The sequence below is a fragment of the Magnolia sinica genome, chromosome 4 (assembly GCF_029962835.1).
Source record: "Magnolia sinica isolate HGM2019 chromosome 4, MsV1, whole genome shotgun sequence".
NCBI classification, from domain to species: domain Eukaryota; kingdom Viridiplantae; phylum Streptophyta; class Magnoliopsida; order Magnoliales; family Magnoliaceae; genus Magnolia; species Magnolia sinica.
This window is the reverse complement of record NC_080576.1, coordinates 5,509,305-5,529,835: the sequence shown is the minus strand read 5'-3', so window position 1 is coordinate 5,529,835 and position 20,531 is coordinate 5,509,305. Positions and strand designations below refer to the sequence as shown.

At 43.5% G+C, this 20,531-nt stretch overlaps 1 protein-coding gene across 1 annotated transcript; it reads right to left on the bottom strand.

Moving 5' to 3' along the window:
• Positions 1-1,400: 1,400 nt before the first annotated feature.
• On the bottom strand, positions 1,401-7,844 carry LOC131242244 (elongation factor 1-alpha). Its single transcript, XM_058240764.1, has 3 exons — positions 7,688-7,844; positions 3,446-3,932; positions 1,401-2,564 (listed from the first exon to the last, which is right to left on the bottom strand). The coding sequence occupies exons 2-3, from the start codon at positions 3,905-3,907 to the stop codon at positions 1,683-1,685; spliced, it is 1,344 nt and encodes a 447-aa protein (XP_058096747.1). The 5' UTR covers positions 3,908-3,932; positions 7,688-7,844; the 3' UTR covers positions 1,401-1,682.
• Between the last annotated feature and the right edge of the window lie 12,687 nt (positions 7,845-20,531).

Below are 20,531 nucleotides of genomic sequence, written 5' to 3'. Positions count from 1 at the left end.
TTCACGTTTTACCACCCATTTATGCAATCACCAATTGAACCGTTCTTTACATCATGAAAACATCTCTACAAACATGATTAGCTAAATTATCAAGCGAGCAATGATGATGTGTGAGTGGCAAAAGCTGTGTGAGTGGCTACCGCATTGTAAAATCACAGGAACGGTTGCAAAATCTTAGATCATTTCTACCCGATCATTTCTACCCACACAAAATCCTCCCTCTATATGGGGGGTATGATCACAGATGGCACAGCTAAACATCAAAATATGGTAACCCATGAATCTTGGTTATCCAGTGTGGGAGGCATTTGCATAACTTTCGATCCAAACCGACAACATATACTTCCACCCAACAGATTAGGTAGTAACCAGCAGGTTCGTACGTTCGTAAAAATCACAGATGGCACAGCTAATCATCAAAATATGGTAACCCATCAATCTTGGTTATCCAGTGTGGGACTCTATATCAGGCATTTGCATAACTTTCAATCCAAACCGACAACATATACTTCTGTGTGTGTGTGTGTGTGTAGGGAAAAGGTACTATGCGTAAGTCCATCCCATGAGGTCGAGCTGTGTGGGCGCTGGATAGCGATCCCTAGAGAGAGGAAGGAAACTGCGCATGGAAGGGCAGAGAGAGCGGGGGTACTTCAGGCTGCTGGTCACGCTCCAGAGCTTCCTAATAGGCGCATAGGAAAGAACTAAATGCCCTGCTACTCAATCCCAACGCTCCACCGTGGTGCGTTTCTAACATCTACCCCATCAGTCAGATGCACCATTCCATGGTGGGCCTAGGTCTCAAAAATCAAGTCAATCCGTGACTTGTGTGGCCCACACCACATACAGAAGTGGAGAGGGGCCGTGCACCATTAAAACATTCATAATCATTTTTTGGGCCCACCGAGATGTGGTTTGCAAATCCAGCCCATCCATTATGTGTGTCCCACTTGGATGAGGGTTCAGACCAAGTTTCAGACGCAAGCAAATTTCAGGTCGGCCCCACCAATTGCTTTTATATGTTTTAACGGTGTCTTCACATGATTTTAGATGGTATAGCCCACCTGAGTTCCGTATACGGCTGATTTATGGGATATCCCATAATTTAAAGGGGACCCATCAAATGCACGGTGTTGATGGTCGACATGCATCACGGTGGGGCCCACACAGCTCGACCTCACGGGAGCTTATAGTGAGGTCGAGCGCATGGTACCTTTTCCCATATATATATATATATATATATATATATATATATATATATATATATATATAAACTCACCTGGCAATCCTTGAACAAATGTTAGTGTGGTTCTCACACCAACCAATTAAGGACACTGTCTTGGTCGCTGAACCAGTGATCAAAGCGTACTTCTTCAATTTACTACCGTGAATAGAAATAATAGTAATAATCCAAAACACGTTTATTTTTGCTTGATTCAAACAGAAACTCCATAGTCATCATCCGATTTTGTTTAGTAAACATAAAATCCACGCCAAAATATGAGTCTTTTAAAGCAAGGAAAAGGAGAGAAGCACACTTACCTATGCCACCGTCGATCGAGCACCCAATTCTGCATCCAAACGCTCGACACTGCACTACTTGACTCAAAACTGCAGCAACAAAAACACAAACTACTAAGACCAATACCAACACCCAACTCCTCTGTCACACATTTCTTCTCGATTCACTTCTTCTTTGCAGCAGACTTGGTGACCTTGGCACCAGATGGATCCTTCTTCTCCACACTCTTGATGACACCCACTGCAACTGTCTGCCTCATGTCCCTGACGGCAAACCGACCGAGAGGTGGGTACTCAGAGAAAGTCTCCACCACCATCGGCTTGGTTGGAATCATCTTCACGAACCCAGCATCTCCATTCTTCAAGAACTTGGGCTCCTTCTCCAGCTCCTTGCCCGACCGACGGTCAATCTTGGTCAGTATCTCACCAAACTTGACAGCTATGTGGGAAGTGTGGCAATCGAGGACGGGGGCATACCCATTCCCAATCTGCCCAGGGTGGTTCATGATGATAACTTGTGAGGTAAAGTTGGCAGCCTCCCTAGCTGGGTCGTCCTTAGAGTTGGAGGCAACAAACCCACGCTTCAGATCCTTGACAGCGACATTCTTGACATTAAAGCCAACATTGTCACCGGGAAGGGCCTCTTGGAGCGCCTCATGATGCATCTCCACAGACTTGACTTCAGTGGTGAGACCAGTTGGGCCAAAGGTGACAACCATGCCAGGTTTGAGGACTCCAGTCTCAACACGTCCAACAGGGACAGTTCCAATGCCACCAATTTTGTAGACATCTTGCAAGGGAAGTCTGAGTGGCTTGTCTGTAGGACGCTTGGGCTCTGAGATCAAGTCCAGGGCATCAAGGAGGGTAGGGCCCTTGTACCAGTCGAGGTTGGTAGACCTCTCAATCATGTTGTCACCCTCAAAACCAGAGATTGGGACAAAGGGGATTTTGTCTGGGTTGTATCCAACTTTCTTGAGGTAGGAAGAGACTTCCTTCACGATTTCATCATACCTTGCCTTTGAATACTTTGGAGTGGTGGCATCCATCTGTCAACACAGCACAACCACCAATCAAGAAGCCATCACATTACCATTTTTAGACAAAGGTGATGAAGAGAGATGGCAGGGACCAATGATCAATCAATAAGGAATGAACTTAAAAGACCCAGTAATCACTGAGTTTACATGCCTCGCTACAAAATAAATAGCACACATAGTATAATCAACAAACTATGATGTGGAACAGATGAGCATATCCAACATATGGTTACTACATTTGGTTAAGCCGAACAAAAAAAAATAAATCTCTTTTGATTTTGGTTTCTATGCTTCAGGAAAAGAGAGAGCATGAACTGGATATACATTACTGTCAATCCTTGGAAGATGATATGCTTAGAAATGGATGGGAATTTCATGAAAAACATAACAAATTACAGCTTTGAAAAAGATAATTGAGCAAATGCAATCTATTTTTTTAGAAAAAGACAAGAAGCATATTCAACATGGACTTACCACGTTATGGATGGGGAAAAGATTTAGGGTTCAATTGGGTAGGCGATGCTGCACAATCAAGATTAAGCCTAATCCCGGATTTTTGCAGGCCACATGCCGCTTTCTTCCATGTGAATGCAAAAGGCAGCAGCATTTCATGCTTTTTTTTCTAGAACCTAAGTAATTGCACTTATGAAGGGGAAAGCAACCACTTTAGGCAAATCTGATGTGGAAGGGCCCTACCAAAATCAGGATTGGGCTTAACCCCAATTTTGTAGGATCATCTGCCCAAACAGACCCTAAACCTAACTATTTACAGTTCTGAAAAAGTTAATTGAGCATTATGCTAACCATACCCAGAAAAGACAACTGAAATTTATTGCAGAAAAAAAGTACCACTGGCTAAAAGCAAATATTAATGGAGAGAGGATACAAACCTTGTTGCAGCAGCAGATCATCTGTTTGACTCCGAGGGTAAAGGCAAGCAATGCATGCTCACGAGTCTGGCCATCCTTTGAAATTCCAGCTTCAAACCCACCAGTGGTGGAGTCAATGATGAGGACAGCACAGTCAGCCTGGGATGTACCCGTGATCATGTTCTTAATGAAATCACGATGTCCTGGGGCATCGATGACAGTGCAGTAGTATTTAGTAGTCTCAAACTTCCAGAGAGCAATATCGATGGTGATACCACGCTCACGCTCAGCCTTCAGCTTGTCAAGCACCCAAGCATACTTGAATGACCTCTTGTTCATTTCAGCAGCTTCCTTCTCAAACCTCTCAATCACACGCTTGTCAATGCCTCCAAGCTTGTAGATGAGATGCCCAGTGGTTGTCGACTTCCCGGAGTCGACATGTCCAATGACCACAATATTGATGTGAACCTTCTCCTTACCCATTACAGCTTTCGTGCAAAACTAAAAGCTGGAAAAGAAAACTGATATTCATGTCATCCAAATACCAAAATTAACCAAAAAAGCTAAAAACTGCATGAGAACTGAAAAAATAAATATACATGCTTACAATAAGAGATAAAAACCAAAATCATATTCTGCACAAACAAGTTAGTGACTCTGACATCGAAACGATTAGATTAAAACCTCCTTTCCAATACATGAAATATTATTGATCAAATACATGATGAAAATAAGCATCTAACTTGAAATTCATACCAACCCTATTTTTAATTGAGTTAACAATGTGAAAGAAAATTGATTATCTTCTAACACTTCCCAAGTAAATATCAACCCAATTGGAGCAATCGAAGTGTCCTCAATAACACTGGTGCTGCCTCAAAAACACTATCGACTGATCATCAGTACACTTTCAAAGGAGCTTATAGGCAAAAGTTTTATAATAAAAAAAATGGAAATTTAGAGCAATGGTGAGAATAAACCATGAAATTGGGCATGCATGAGGACAGACACGGATGTGTCCTTACTTGTGTACATACACAGTAGTGACTTCTACTGTGTATTGACTGAACTACCATCATTGATCAAGTGGACCACACCATAGAAAGTAGTGGGAATTGATTGAACTACCATTGAAACCTTCCAAAGTACAGCCTGTGGTGTGGTCTACTTCAGGTTTGAATCTGGCAGTGCGGTGCAGCATATTCTGGGAGAAAATATAAACAGCAGTGTTGACATGTAAAACGTCTGTGGGCCTCATCTTGATGTATGAGAAAGATTCACACCATCCATCTAATTTTCCAGATCTTAGGAGACCAGATCCAAGGCCCATGTGACAGATCCATACCATTCATTATTTTAAAGCAAAATAAAAAAACCAGCAGATCCACATCAACTTTCATTTGTTGTGGTCCTTTGATCGATATCAGGTGGACTACATTATCGGATTCATGTCATCATATTAGCTGTGAAGACAGATGAACAGTGTAGATTTATGATACAGAAATGACAGTGAGCCCAAAGAGATGCGATAAACCCACTTCATTAGATCCTATAATTTAACAAAGTTGTGCCCTTGAACTTCATCTTTCCATCCTTGCACATAGTTAGAAAAACAAACAGACAGATTTGCATCATGCCTTATTTCACGAAAATTACAAAAATTTCAAACCAGTGAAAATAGCAATGATGAAGTCTGACATTTACACTGTAAATAATAAATGCTCATTGCATTTCATTTAAGGTGAAAATAAAAAACAAACAGGCCTTTAGGATTCTAACTATGAAAGTATCAGGGTATATTGCATGTATCTAAGTTATCAGGCATGCTATCACCACACTTGTGGAGCCGTGTGAATGGTGACTCATCTGATGTTGCCTGTATCGAAGTTATCAGGCATGCCATCACCACACCTGTGGAGACATGTAACTGCTAACTCATCTGCTGGCACTACAGTGGGCAAGCCACACTACAAAAAATACATGGGTCCAATGCTCATAACAACTAATTGGAAGAGATTCAGAGATTGGAAGGATATAGTTAGAAAATGTTAAGCCACTTATTATGAATCATCAGGCAAAACAACTTTGAATTGGCAGCTGAAATCATCAAACTTCTGCAATTTTTGGGGTGAATGCTAGACTGGATGTATGACCAGTCGATATCCCATACATGTGCCACAAATATTTATAGCTGAAATGAATGACAATGAACTTAAAAATAAGTGTCATTATCTCAGATGCTGGACCATTTTCATTTATAAAAATAAAATTAAATTAAAAAAAAAAAATCAGAAAACATAATTCATAAAAAATGGTTCAAAGGTAATAGAGCACTAATTAACCACAATGAGTACATAACCTCATCATTGGCAAATGTGAGTAATGAAACTATGAATTACAACAGAGGCAACACATCATAGCCCAGCAGACAAATGCCGTATAAAATTTTTCATTTACCATCCATTGATGGACAGAAGAGCATGCCTCATCATGCAATCCTACACAGAAATTAGTCGTTGGTGAAAGTTCTCATAAGCATGGTTCTCCTTATGGTGGAGAAAAAAGATACCCAAAACAGGTATGTGGTTACAGGTAAGCTTGCAGGCTAGCATAATTAAGTGAGTGTGAAATGGTCACCAAGAATACAAAGGAATATAATAAAATGCACTAAAAGGAGAGAACAATAAAGTAAACCTGCATTATCATCATGGAAAAGCTCTAATTTTAACATAGTTTACAATACAAGCTCTGGGATCAACACAAAATGGAGCTCCCTCATGTTGTATGAGAAAAGAGAGCTCTTATATTTTGGTACACAAATTGTTACACAACCATGGTCAAAAATCACAAATTATTTTGGTGCACAATGAACCAAATTGCCAGACCCAAAAAAGGCAAAAACATGAAGAAAAAAAATTCAGAACAAGTCATAACAGTTTCAGTGTCCAGGCCAGTTGCAGTCCAAAATGAAACCATCATCACTTGCTCCGATTCGTTCCATTTCAGTGCTTCATTGCCCACTGCAGTCTCTGTTGGCAGCAAAACAAGGCTGCAGTGCAAAACAGAATGAGTTGGGCAAGTCATATCAATTTTGATCTCCGGGAAAGTCCCAATTCAAAACCACCATTCAAAGCAATGCATGGCCCAAGACAAATAACCTAATCCACCATCTATACATTTCATAGTGAGATGACAGGATTTTAGCAACCAGAATCTCACCAAAGAATGATCCAGTAACCATGAGAATCAAAAAATACAGCATATAAAGCTGAATTCTCATGCATATATAAGTGAGACACATTACATGGGAGATCTGAAAGCCACAGAAAACGTGGGTTTAACATGGTAGAAGAAACCATCATCTGACCCAGGGTTTAACATTTGATATGTTCTAATCAACACGAGTTCTGTAGAAGAAAGCAAGTCATCATGGGACACAACAAGCCTTGCAAAACTAAATCTGTGAAGGAGCCTCCAACTAAATCAACTCAGAATCTCAAGTTGACTAGTCCAAGTTCCAAGCCGAATCAACGAGTTTTAACACTGTTCCAATGTTCGAGCAATAAGTCTAAATTTAAACTCAATCACTTGTAACATGCTCGTCTAAACAATGTAACCGTACTCTTCCTCTTTCAGCCATCGCAACTGACTCTGGATTAGAGAGAATCCATCAGGAAAACAAAAAACAGATTATCATACTACATCTATTTTCTTTATTTTTTAGGATACTGAACTATCTAAAGAACAGATCGATGCTAAACAAAATACTAGAGCAACGCATACGGAGAAACGCTTACTGAAAGTTACACAGATCAACAGGGATGTACTAAGGATAACGAGATTTTTATTCTTTCAGGAAATACGCCGGCTTAAACAAAAATAATAATAATAAATAAATAAATTTGAGAAAAGCCGCAACAAAGATTAATCAAGAACCAGATCCAAACATATCGTGGAACAAGAAAAAATTTTCGAGTAATCTATACAGAAGCATACAATCATCAAAAGCCAACGAAAGAAAAACAATCACATCAAAAGACTAAAATAACAAAAATATTTCATCCGATCCTTCTACCACAAACATGGATTTGGAAACATGCATCAAAATACAAGTGCTCACACTAGATTCAATGGGGAAAAAACGGCAAACGAAAGCAAGAACGAAATCGATCCAGAGAAACTACGAAAACTAGCCAAAAACGAAATAAAACTACTCGCGATCGCTCTAAAATATGAAATTTAAGGTTTGGGGAAAGGAATTACCTCAAACAAACTGAGATCTGGTGGAGACTCCTCTGCAGCGGCTGCTCTCGAGAGTAACGCAAGCAAGAATGAGAAAACCCTAGGTAAGGGTTTCAATTTATAGGGGAAGGGTTTACCAAATTGCCCCGGTGGTAGTTTCGTCTTTTCAGTTCATTAGTGCGAGAGTCCGGCCGGCTTGGGCAACGCGCGAGTCGCGACGTGGGATGGGAGGTGTCTTGATGAGGACCGTTTTCGTAGCGCGCCGCACCACATGAAATTGTGGTTCGCCCAGTCCCTGTGCTCTCATGCCGTGGCTTTTCTGGCCCGATGTAGATGGGCCACAGCCACACATACTGTACCTAGACGAAAATCCTAGCCGTTCAACTAAAGGACTTCTTTCTCTTTGATCATGAACCAGTGACCGCTAATATCCATATTGTTCAATTTTTAGGCCACTTTGATCAAACTAAAACCATCAGACTTATGCCAGTGGCCCACCAACGGTAAGCCCAGGAGTGAACGTGTTGGGGAAAAATATGACAAGTCCGGAGACCCGGTTATGAAATGGACCAACTCTATTGATACTGCCCGGGATTTCGAGGCAATAAGCGTGTCCGAGGCAAGAGAATCAAATGCCTCCAGGAGAGACTTAGCTCAGAAGGTGAGAAACGAACTCTGACCGAGGTCTATAGAATCATGAACCATAAGCAAAATATATAATACGCATAAAGTTGACTTGAATAACGAGGCAGCAATGTTTAAAGAGACCGATTAAGGCCCAAATGCCAGAAGTCCCCTGACCGACCGCAAAACCGTCTCATATTAGGTCGGTTATAGTATCAGCTATCGGATTAAGAAAGGATATCGGTTATAAACTGACCCTATCTCATTCGACAGAAGGCAAAAAGCTTCATCCTTACATCCAGCCGAGACTCGGTTATTACCAGAGTTGGTTAAAGCCAAGTCGAGCAATGAATAGACGGTGTAAACACAAATACCGTCCCGAAAATCTTGTAAAAGGATTCCCGGCTCCGAAGATCTCGAGATCGGACAAAATCCATAAACAGATTACAACCAAATCAAATCTTCGAGATACACAGAAGAGAATCCCTGCACGACGGGACCCTTCCATTCCTCTAAGAACAAGAAATCTCTACGGTAAAAGGTACGCAGAAAACTCTCTCAAAAAACCTTCCTACCTATTCTTGTCCCTGACTTTAGCATCGGAGGGTCCCCAACTCTAGCCAAGGTCTCTCGTGTCTTCTCCTTATGCAGGTATCAGGTAGAGGAAGAGCGCACCGGTTTTTTGCATTAATAGATTGGCACCGTTTGTGGGAAACAGTACGAAAAGTCATTTTTCAGGCTCTATCCAGAAGCTTCAAACAAGTTTTAATAGCAAGAACTAGAAGGATTGTTCAAGATGAATCGAATGAGGTCGCTGTCACTGGACCGCCTGCAACCGAAGGACCGGGTACAAATGGAGCCTGAGGTGCTCAGAATCAACCCGACAATCGACTAGGTTCCGCTGCTCGTTCGACAACCTCTGCCGCGGTTAGGAATACTTAACAGAATCGAGACAATGGACGATTGAACAAAGAGGTTCAGGAACTTAGATCTGATATAAATGTCATGAAGTAAATGTTAGAACAAATTTATCGCCAGCAACTCCCATTACTGCCGCGTACAGAAGGTCAAGGGATGAACGCTCCATAGCAATTCGCCGACCCCCAGTATGTTGCTCCGCAATTTGCCCCTCAGCAAAGTCGGCAGCATGGCCCGTCCGAGCCTGTACCCGCTCATTCCGTAACCGCTCTGCTGCCCAACAACTATCTTCGACATGAAATAGATCGAAGAAGGCACAGCAAGCCTCCGGTTGAAGGGACTGCAGAAAGCGACGAACCCTGGAAAGCCTACCTCCAGAACTTCAAGAGGGAAGTATGAGAAGAGATTGCATACATGAAACAAGGTCGCGATGCACACTTGATGAGGCCCGAGGCAAAAGTGTCTCCATTCATAGAAGAAATAATGCAAGCTTGGCTGCTCGAACGATTTCGTCTCCCGCAGATTACACCCTTCACCGGTAAGACCGATCTGACCGAGCACATTGAATCCTTCAGAACATATATGGAACTGCATGACGCCTCAAATGTCATGATGTGCCAAGCCTTCTCTCTTACTCTGGCCGACGTAACTCGACTTTGTTTCAAACAGTTAAAACCGAAGTCCATCAGCTCATTCACGGAACTCAGCGACACCTTCCTCATTAACTTCATTGGTGGGAAAAAGAAACTGAAGCCGCTCGCGCATCTGAACAACATAGTTCAGAAGGAGGGAGAACTACTGAAAGATTATATCAAGCGTTTCAACTTTGAGTCGCTCCAAGTCCGGAAGCATTCAGACGAAACTGCCCTTAACTCGATCATGTAAGGCGTTAGGGATAAGCCGTTCCTAGCGTCCTTGGACAAAAATCCGCCCCTGACTCTGGCTAAATTCATGGCCCGGTCAGACAAGTATGCAGATGCCGAGGAAACCCGGATCATGCTCAAAGTTTCCCAGACCGCAAAAATCCCGTCCAAAGAGTCAGTGAAAAAAGAAGTTGACTCAATCAGTGAAAAGAAACGTAAGGAAGATCGGGCACGTGATGAGCGTAGGTCGGGTAAGCGGCCCGATGACAAGTTTTCGACATACACTCCACTCAATAAGCCACAAGAGCCGGTATTGTTAGAAATTAAGAGTGAAGGATTCGTCAATTGGTCAAATAAACTCCGAGGCAATCCGAACTGACGGAGTAAGGACAAATATTACCATTACCATCACGATCATAGCCATAATATAAGTGATTGTTATCACTTAAAAGAAGAAATCAAGAGGCTCATCCGAGAAGGCCGACTCAAAGAGCATGTCAAGAGAACCGAGACAACAGACGAATGTCAGGGTAATAACTGATCCACTGAGGAAATCCGAACAATTGTAAGTGGTCCCCAAGGCGAGGGCGACTCAAACAATGCTCGGAAAAAACATATCAAGAACATCAACCGGCCCCCGAAGGAGAAAAAAGGAGAGAAATATTGCATATCCTTCACCGACGAAGACACTCGAGGCATTTATCATCTGCATGATGATGCATTGGTCATCACACTGACTATAGCAAACCGAAAGGCATTCCGCATTCTCGTCGATGCAGGGTTGTCTATAGATGTACTGTTCACTCAAGCATTCGACAAAATGGGAATCGAACGATCAGCTTTGTGACCGGTTCACACCCCATTGATCAGTTTCTCGGGAGTACGAACACTTCCTGAAGGAGTCATTCTGTTGCCTCTCACTACCGGGAGCCCTCCCCATCAAGCAACAGTAACGGTCGACTTCTTGATAGTCGATCAGCCGTCAGTTTACAATGCGATACTCGGTCAACCCTCTCTATGTCTTCTCCAAGCTGTAGTGTCGACTTACCACCTTTCTATGAAATTCTCGACCGAGTCGGGAATAGGAATCGTTAAAGATGACTAACAGGATGCAAGACGTTGCTATGCCACGGCCGTAAAAGCTCCAGCTGAGGTATCCACGATTGAATCGCTGGATCCTCATACCGAGACCCCCGAGCGAGGAAAACTGGTAGAGGACCTTATCTTGGTGCCTTTGGTCGAGACGGACGAGTCCAAAACAGTGCAGATTGGCTTGTCTCTGCAGTCTCCCCTAAAAGGCAAATTGATAGCTCTACTTCGATGATATGCTGAAGACATGCCAGGAATTAATCCTTCGGTGATGACTCACCAACTCAACATTGATCCGACCTACAGGACGATCTGACAGAAACGAGGTCCCCTCGGCCCTGAAAGGTACGCTATCATTGAAGAAGAGATCAGCAAGCTCCTCGAGGTCAAATTCATAGAGGAGATATACTAATGGGTAGCTAATGTCATACTTGTGAAAAAGCCAATGAGAAGTGACGAGTCTATATTGACTATACAGACCTAAACAAAGCATGCCCAAAGGATAGCTTCCCTTTTCCGAGAATCGATCAGCTGGTAGATAGCACGGTAGGGCATAAACTCCTTAGCTTTATGGATGCTTATTCTGGATACAATCAAATTGTAATGCATAAATATGATAAACATAAGACTACCTTTGTCACTGACAAAGGACTACTGTTACCGTGTGATGTCATTTGGTTTAAAGAACGCTGGAGCGACCTATCAGTGATTAGTGAACAAGATGTTTGCTCGGTAAATCGGCCGAACCATGGAAGTATATATTGATGACATGCTTGTCAAAAGTATACACACGGCCGATCATATAGTTGACCTAGAAGAGATGTTCATAACCCTTCGAGAGTTCCAAATGAAGTTAAATCCGAGCAAGTGTGTCTTTGGTGTAAGCTCGGGAAAGTTCCTTGGATTGCTTGTCAGTCAACGGGGGATTGAGGCAAACCTAAAAAAAATCAAAGTACTACTCGACATGGAGTCCCTAAGAACGATCAAAGACTTACAAAGGCTGACCGGACGGATAGCTACACTCAACCGTTTTCTCTCCCAAGCTACCGACAAATGCCTCCTATTCTTCAAACATTTGAAAGGACGGCAGACATTAGATTAGACAGAAGAGTGTGAAGCAGCGTTCCAGCAATTGAAGTCTTATCTCGGATCCCCACCTCTCTTGTCGAAACCTGAGCCAGGAGAAACTCTGCTACTATACCTGGCCGTATCCGACGCAGCTGTTAGCTCGGCTTTGATATGTGAACATGAAGGAAAGCAACTGTCAGTCTATTACGTCAGCAAAGTATTGTTACCGGCAGAGACAAGATACCCGCTTTTGGAGAAGGTGGCCTTCGTCTTAGTCGTCTTATCGCAACGACTTCAGCCATACTTTCAAGCTCACACGATCACCGTTATGACCGACCTCCCACTGCGCCAGATCCTTCAGAAACCAGAAGTGTCCGGCCGACTAACAAAATGGGTGATCAAGCTCAGCGAATTCGACATTCAATACAAGTCGAGAGTAATTATTAAGGGACAAGCTTTAGTCAACTTCATAACTGACGCAGGGATGAATGTGATGAGGATAACTACTCCGAATCCACGGAGCTTCTCTAGACTCCTCACAGAGACTTCTCGAATCCACGAGGAAAGAAAGTAGAAAATAGAAATAAATTCTAAGAAATTCGAAATTGATTAATTCATCATTAATAATAGTCTAATGCGTCTCCTTACACCATTAATATAGAAAAAATAAACTAAAATTCATAATTACCAAAAATAGCAAAATTCTAACTCTAATAAAAATCCTAATTCTAATAAAACTCCTCTAAGGCCTAATTTCTAAAAATAAAAATTGCAAATAAACTTTATCTAGAAGAGTTCTAGTCTAACTAAAAGTTATTTCTAAAAGGAAAGAAAATTTAAAACTCTAAAAATATTTAAAAAATCAAAATTACTAAAAATAGTAAAAAATTTCTAAAAATTTGTTTTTGAGCTAAAAGCGCACGTTTTCTGATGAAACGGATAGATGCGACTCACTTTGTGGGTCGGTTCACCTCAGATGGCCCGTTTCAGTAAAGATTGATTGGTTGTACGCCCCATAACAATACCCGGATCAAAAGTTATGGTCAATTCACGGTCCATCTTCTTTTGGCTCCACCATGCTGGGAACCTATCTGTGACACGTTCTACATCAGACCCCTCCACTTGAAAAAAACTCGTCCTCGAGTTACGCAAGAGACTTGGCACATGAGTCTAAGATAACTTCTGACGCCGATGTTCATTAACCCTTTTTTTGTACTTGACATTAAGCTCTTGAGCTAACACAATACATGTACTCATATTTTCCTTGACTTGACTAATGTTGATCAGTTCCTTCACATCTGTCTTCAAGATCTCATATTTTTTCTAATAATGTGGGCAATTAGGCAGACTTGCCCCTGAGACGGGATCAACATGATTTTATATATCTCGTATGGGAGGTAATTTATTGGGGGGTTCATCGAGCACAATCTCCTTGAACTCCTGCAAAATTGGCTTCAAATCTTCTGGGATATTCACAGGCTCCATATATTCTTTTTTTTCAACTAATGGATATATATGTCTTATTTCCTCAGATTGTTTGACAAAAGCCTGTTCAGTTGTGAGAGACTTTTCCTTAACTTTAGAAGTCTTGGGTTGGTTCTCCCTTCTCATAGGGCCGAGGATAATCTTTTTACCGTCTTTAATAAAGATAAATAGGTTATCTCGATCCCTATGTGTAGCATTAATATTATTTTGCTAGGGTTGACCAAGTAACATGTGGTAAGCTTCCATGTTGACCACGTCGCACATTACTTCATCCTTATAATATTTACCAATGGAAAAAGATATACGACATCGTTCAGTTACCTATATTTTGTTGACCTCCTTGATCCATGCAATCATGTAAGGAGATGGGTGTCTTTCTGTTTTCAGTTGTAGCTTTTCCACCATTATTTTCGACACAAAATTCTCATCGTTCTTGACATAGATGATCACATTGCAGACTTTTTTATATGCAGTGCACCTTGTTCGAAAGATGTTGTCTCGCTGTAATTCTATTTCTACCTTTGACATGTATAACGGCTTCCTCATAATCGAAGTAGTGGCATGTGATTTACCATCATCTGACGGTGCTTTATAGAAATTGGGGCTATGTCGTTCAGCGTTCACAGGCGGTTAAGCATCACTTTGAGCTCGGGGCGGAATTAACGCATCTGCAATATGGTTGAGGGTTGCCTGCAGCCCTTGCATGGTCAACTGACTCTCCCGGTGGAAAGCTTCTATTCTTTCTAAAAGATAACGAATCCCTAGATCACCGTCCACAGGATTTTAATTTATACCTTCATTATTTGCCATCGGCCCGAGGGGAACCCTTGCTTTGATACCAATTAACGCAGGGATGAACGTAATGAGGATAACTACTCCGAATCCACGGAGCTTCTCTAGACTCCTCACAGAGACTTCTCGAATCCACGACGAAAGAAGGTAGAAAATAGAAATAAATTCTAAGAAATTCGAAATTGATTAATTCATCATTGATAATAGTCTAATGTGTCTCCTTACACCATTAATATAGAAAAAAAATAAACTAAAATTCGTAATTACCAAAAATAGCAAAATTCTAACTCTAATAAAAATCATAATTCTAATAAAACTCTTCTAAGGCCTAATTTCTAAAAATAAAAATTGCAAATAAACTTTCTCTAGAAGAGTTCTAGTCTAACTAAAAGTTATTTCTAAAAGGAAATAAAATTTAAAACTCTAAAAATATTTAAAAAATCGGAATTACTAAAAATAATAAATTTTTTCTAAAAATTTATTTTTGAGCTGAAAGCGCACATTTTCTAACGAAACGAACAGATGCGACCCACTTTATGGATCAGTTCACCTCGGATGGCCCGTTTCAGTAAAGATTGATAGGTTGTACGCCCTATAACGATACTCGGATCAAAAGTTATGGTCAATTCACGGTCCATCTTCTTTTGGCTCCACCATGCTGGGAACGTATCTGCGACACATTCTACATCAATAACCGAAGTGACACCTCGGTTAATCTACCTACCGAGCTTAGAGATGAATCAATTAATGAATCGACAGCTACTTCTCCTGATTCCTCGCCCGACCCAAAGCCCTGGAAGCTGTATGTCGATGGCTCTTCCAACTTTAAAGTAAGCGGGGCAGGAGTCATCTTAGAAACTCCCGATCAAGCCTACATGCAGTATGCCTTAAGACTTAGATTTCAATTATCGAACAATACAGTAGAATACGAAGCCTTGTTGTTCGGCCTTCGACTCGCAGCTAGCTTGGGCGTGACTCATCTCAACATCTTCAGCGATTCGCAATTGGTCGTCAATCAGGTTACCAATGTGTATCAGACATGAAAAGAGCAGCTGAAAGTGTACACGAAGAAAGTCAAAGAGCCGATCAAAGGCTTTCAACTATGTTTTGTCACTCGGATACCTCAAATAGAGAATGCTAAAGCTGACCTTTTGGCAAAACTTGCCTCTGCCGACGAGGACGACATACCCAAGTCCGTCCCAATCGAGTACCTTGTTAAACCGAGTGTCGATGATCCGGTTAGCTCGACTGTACATACAATCGATATGAAACCTACTTGGCTCGATCCAATCTTCAGATATCTCGGCAGTGGGGAGTTGCCCAAGGATCACGTCGAGGCCCGACGACTGAAGATCTGAGCCTCTCGTTATACCATACTCAATGAAGTATTGTATAAAAAAGGATTTTTCGCACCTTGCTACGATGCCTAAATCCCAATGAGGCTGATTATGTGTTACGGGAGATCCACGAGGATATTTGCGGAAACCACTCAGGAGGATAATCACTCGCACACAAGGTCCTACGTCAAGGATATTATTGGCCGATCATTCAGCATGACGCGCGCAAACTTAATCAGAGCTGCGATAAATGTCAGCGATTCGTGGCTGTTCCGAAACAACCTCCCGGAGAACTGACTCCCATGGTCGGCCCTTGGCCATTCGCGCAGTGGGGAATTGACATCATCGGACCGCTCCCCTTTGGAAATAGGCCAAACTAAGTTTGTTGTTGTAACGGTGGACTATTTCAAAAAGAGGGCCGAGGCTGATCCACTGACAAAGATAACCAAATAAAATATCACAAACTTTATTTGGAAAAACATCATCTGCCGATTCGAAATACCTCGGACCATTATATCGGACAACGGAAAGCAGTTCGATAACAGGCAGTATCGAAAAATGTGTGACAATCTCAGAATTGGGAATGTTTATTCATCCCCCTATCATCCTCAGACAAACGGACAGGTTGAGGCAGTCAACGCAGTCAACAAAATCATAAAACAACATCTCTGAACCAAGCTCGACCGAGCTAAAGGAGCATGGGCCGAGGAGCTTCTTAAAATATTATGGGCATACCGAAGCACCGCTCAAATAGCCACGGGAGAGACTCCCTTCTCCCTCGCGTATGGATCGGAAGCTGTCACCCCGATCGAGATAGGATTGCCTTCAGCCCGGGTCAGCTCGTTCGATGAGCAAGACAATGAAGAACTCCCGACGCTTGGACTCGACCTCGTGGAAGAACAGAGGAAAAGAGCTCGACTACGAATGATGGCTCAGCAATGACAAGCAGCTCGGTTCTATAATGCCCGAGTCAAGGTCAGACGTTTTCAAATCGAGGACATGGTCCTCCGAAAAACGTTCCTAAACACCAAAGAAGTTGGCACGGGTACACTGAGACCCAATTGGGAAGGGCTCTATGTCATCTCAAGCACCATCCGACCTAGGACGTATCGATTGGAAGACCTAACGGGGCAATTACTACCTTATCCTTGGAATGTCGAGTATCTAAAAATCTACTACCCTTAAGTCGACCGATTGTAGCGTTTGGGAAGACTCAAAAAAGCAAAGAATGAAAAACATGTAAACTGAGTCGAGTAAATAAGAAAAAAATCAAATATATTCATTCATCGGTGTAAGTGTTGCATCGAATTACATTTAACCATACTTCGGCATTACATAAAAGGAATAAACAGAAATAAAGGCAAAAATTGTTTGCCGCGACATGCAAAATCTTCTCTTGGCTGCAGTTACTCTCGAGCTCACCTCGAAGCTTGGTGTGCTTAAAGTGCTTGAAGCTTGGTGTGCTTGAAGTGCTTGACACCATACTGGCCCCAAGGTTCATCAAGAGCTTACACAGGAGCTGGCACGGATTCAGCTACTGCCGCCACTCAGAGCAACCTCTGGTGCCGCCTCAGGTACAACCTCGGGCTCGACCTCAATACCAGCCACCAAGTCAGCAAACTCAGCAGTCTCAGCCTCCGGATCCTCAAATCCAGCGCCATCGTCATCGAATCCCGAGAGATCAAGGTCGAGAAAGGATTGTTTCATCACTCGGATACATTTGGAGTACCCTTCCTGATACAAGTGATCTCTCTCGTCCGAAAACTCTCGGGACTCAAGAAAAGCCTTTATGGCTTGATCCTTGGCCTGGTCTTTGGCCTGCTCAATGGTTGCCCCGGCCTCAGCTTTGACCCGAGTCAGCCTCTCATCGCAAGAGGCGTGAGCCTGGCAGATTAGCCAACTCTCCTCCTTAGCCTCTTTCAATAGCGAGGCTACATGGGCACACTCGGCCTAGGCATCATCGGACACCTTCCTGACAAGCCCCAAATTGCCCAATAGCAAGCCAACCCGAGCCATGGCAGCTTCGAACTGTGCCTCCAATTCCGCAACCCGCTTCTCAGCGTCGGCAAGATCCGAATTACCCCTAAGCAGACAAGGAGCGAACTGCAAATGAAAACTTGAGGTCAGAACTGAGTCGCCGAGATAAGGGCAAAGTTCAAGAAAAAGGACGAGATCAAAGATGTTACCTCGAGCAGCACCTTCGCCGCATGAGCGAAAGTCCGTCTTGAGGGGGAGTTGCAGAGGCCAGCAAAGTCTTTCTCGCCCCATGAGAGATGGCCCAAGGGACCATGTCCGTCACGGTCAGCTGGAAGGGCGAAAACTCCTGTTGAGTCATCTCCCCTCCAGAGGTCTCTCCTCTCTTCTCCTCTCTCTGCTCCAAGACCTGCTCTGCAACGAGTCCTGGCTTAGGAGCCATGTGGGCCTCGGCAGCTACTGGACCCACCTCCTCCGCCCTTTCTTCCGGGTCGGAGAGTACGACCACAGTCGGGATAACCGGGGTGGCTGGCCCCTTGGCCTTTGGAGCCGCTTTCAGCTTCTTTGAAGGCCGAGTCTCCGACAGAAGCGCCGACCTTGGAGGGGCCTTCATTTTGGAAGCAGGTTTTAGCAGGGGACGAGCCTCAGCCATCTCTGCATCAGTAGAAGCATAGAATTAGAAAAAAGTCAAGGAAATGCATTAAGATTACAGAAAGTACCTATCACGGCTGAGTCCAAATCCAAGAGAAGAAGGCGCTCCGACTGAAGAAGAACCTTCAAAAAACGATCCCCCGGACTTAATGCCCTGAGATCCTTGATCCGAGCCAAAGCACTGGCTTCTAGCTTCGGCCTTTTCTTGGGGATATCTACAAAACGCGTTTAGTCAGACTCAATAGTATCATAACAAAGAATGACAGAGAAACGACAAGCCGAGTCACCTGCTTCGGAGAACGCCCGAGGAAAGCGAGGCTCGAAGAGCCCTGGATCAGCAGTCTCCCAGCGACCACATGCCCAGAATCATCTCTCTCTCTCTTCAATGCTTGTTAGACGTAGGAGGGTCGGTTATCAAAGGATCGCCCTTGTTCCGTCAAGCGCATAAAAAATACCAGTCGGGTTGTTAAGGGTTTGACCGTACTTGATACAAGAAGAGAAACTCGTCGATGGTCAGTGGGGGCTACTCTATCTCAACCCACAACACTGAGCACCCGAACAAGTTCCTTCACCCGTTCGAAACTATTTGCCCGGGAGCGATTTGGAGCCGGGAAAGAAAATTCCGAGCAATAGGTTGAAGGGGCAGACGCAAGCCGTACTACAGAGCGACTTGAAAAATCGCGACCATCCCAGTAGAAGGATGGTCGAGCAATTCACTCGGCAGAGAAAGACGAAGGATGACCGAGTCTGGTACATGATACCCGACTCTAATCCTATTCAAGTCCGCCTCAGTTAAGACCGAAGGGACCGAACCCCTTTTGCTCGTCTCCAGCCTCCCCTTCCTCGGCGACCTCCACTTCCTCGACAGTCGATTCAACAGCCTGTGCCGACCTCCTAGTGGGAACCGACTCAGTGGTTCCCTCAATCTCCTCATCCTTAGGATTAGGTCTCCTAGAGGCAGTCACCAGCGGCATACCTCCATGAGAAGGACCTACCGAAGCAGGATGCTCCGCTGAAGTCTCAGATACTCTCTCAGAGTATTGGAAAACTTCATTGGCAGCGATCGTCATCTTCGCCAGCAGTGAGGGCGATTCCGAGACATTCTAAAAATGTCCCGCTTCGTCCTCATTACCGAAAGCTCCCTCCCGGGGGCTCTGAGAACCTTACATTACTGTGAAAACTAAAATGAAGGGGAGGGAGAGAGTTGAGACTCACCGAAGAGGCGAAAAGTATGCGAACTAGGATGCAAAAACAAAAACAAAGATGGAAACGGCGAAGATAATGGGAACAGGGAAAACAAGATTGGGAGAGGAGAGACCAGGCGCGCGAAAATGAAGAAAGAGCGTCTCGCTCCTCCTTTTATAGTCGTGGCACGTGGCAGAGGCATTTAAGGAGTCGAATCGACGGTCGTTTCGACTCCCCCGCCTGACACGTGGCGCACGCCCACTGACAAAAGAACCGCACTCGCCATGCGTCCAGCGCTTATAAGCCAGAAAGGCGCCCCGACGGCTATCCACGCGTGCGGCCTCGGGTAACGAATCGACGCCTGTTGAGGACGACGCAAGGAGCATTAAATGTCTCATCATAACATCGGTCTCCGATTCAAGCCGATCTAAAACTTTGCTCCTTAGCGTTTATGCAGTCAATGCAAGGAGTAAGGGGGCTCACTGTTGGGGAAAAATATGACAAGTTTGGAGAGCCGGTTATGGAATGGACCAACTATATTGACACTGCCCGGGATTTCGAGGTAATAAGCTTGTCTGAGGCAAGATAATCAAATGCCTCCAGGAGAGACTTAGCTCAGAAGGTGAGAAACGAACTCTGACCAAAGTCTACAGAGTCATGAGCCATAGGCAAAATATATAAGATGCAAAAAGTTGACTCGGATAACGAGGCAACAATGTCTAAAGGGACCGATTAAGGCCCAAATGCCAGAAGTCTCCTGACCGACCGTAAAACCGTCTCATATTAGGTCGGTTATAGTGTTGGCTATCAGATTAAGAAAGGATATCGGTTATAGACTGACCCTATCTCATCCGACAAAAGGCAAAAAGCCTCATCCTT

Excerpts from the sequence above, each read along its gene's own strand:
- LOC131242244 (XM_058240764.1), bottom strand. The coding sequence starts at position 3,907 with ATGGGTAAGGAGAAGGTTCACATCAATATTGTGGTCATTGGACATGTC. Across the intron at positions 2,565-3,445 it reads TGATCTGCTGCTGCAACAAG|ATGGATGCCACCACTCCAAA; the intron begins GTTTGTATCCTC and ends CTGTGTTGACAG.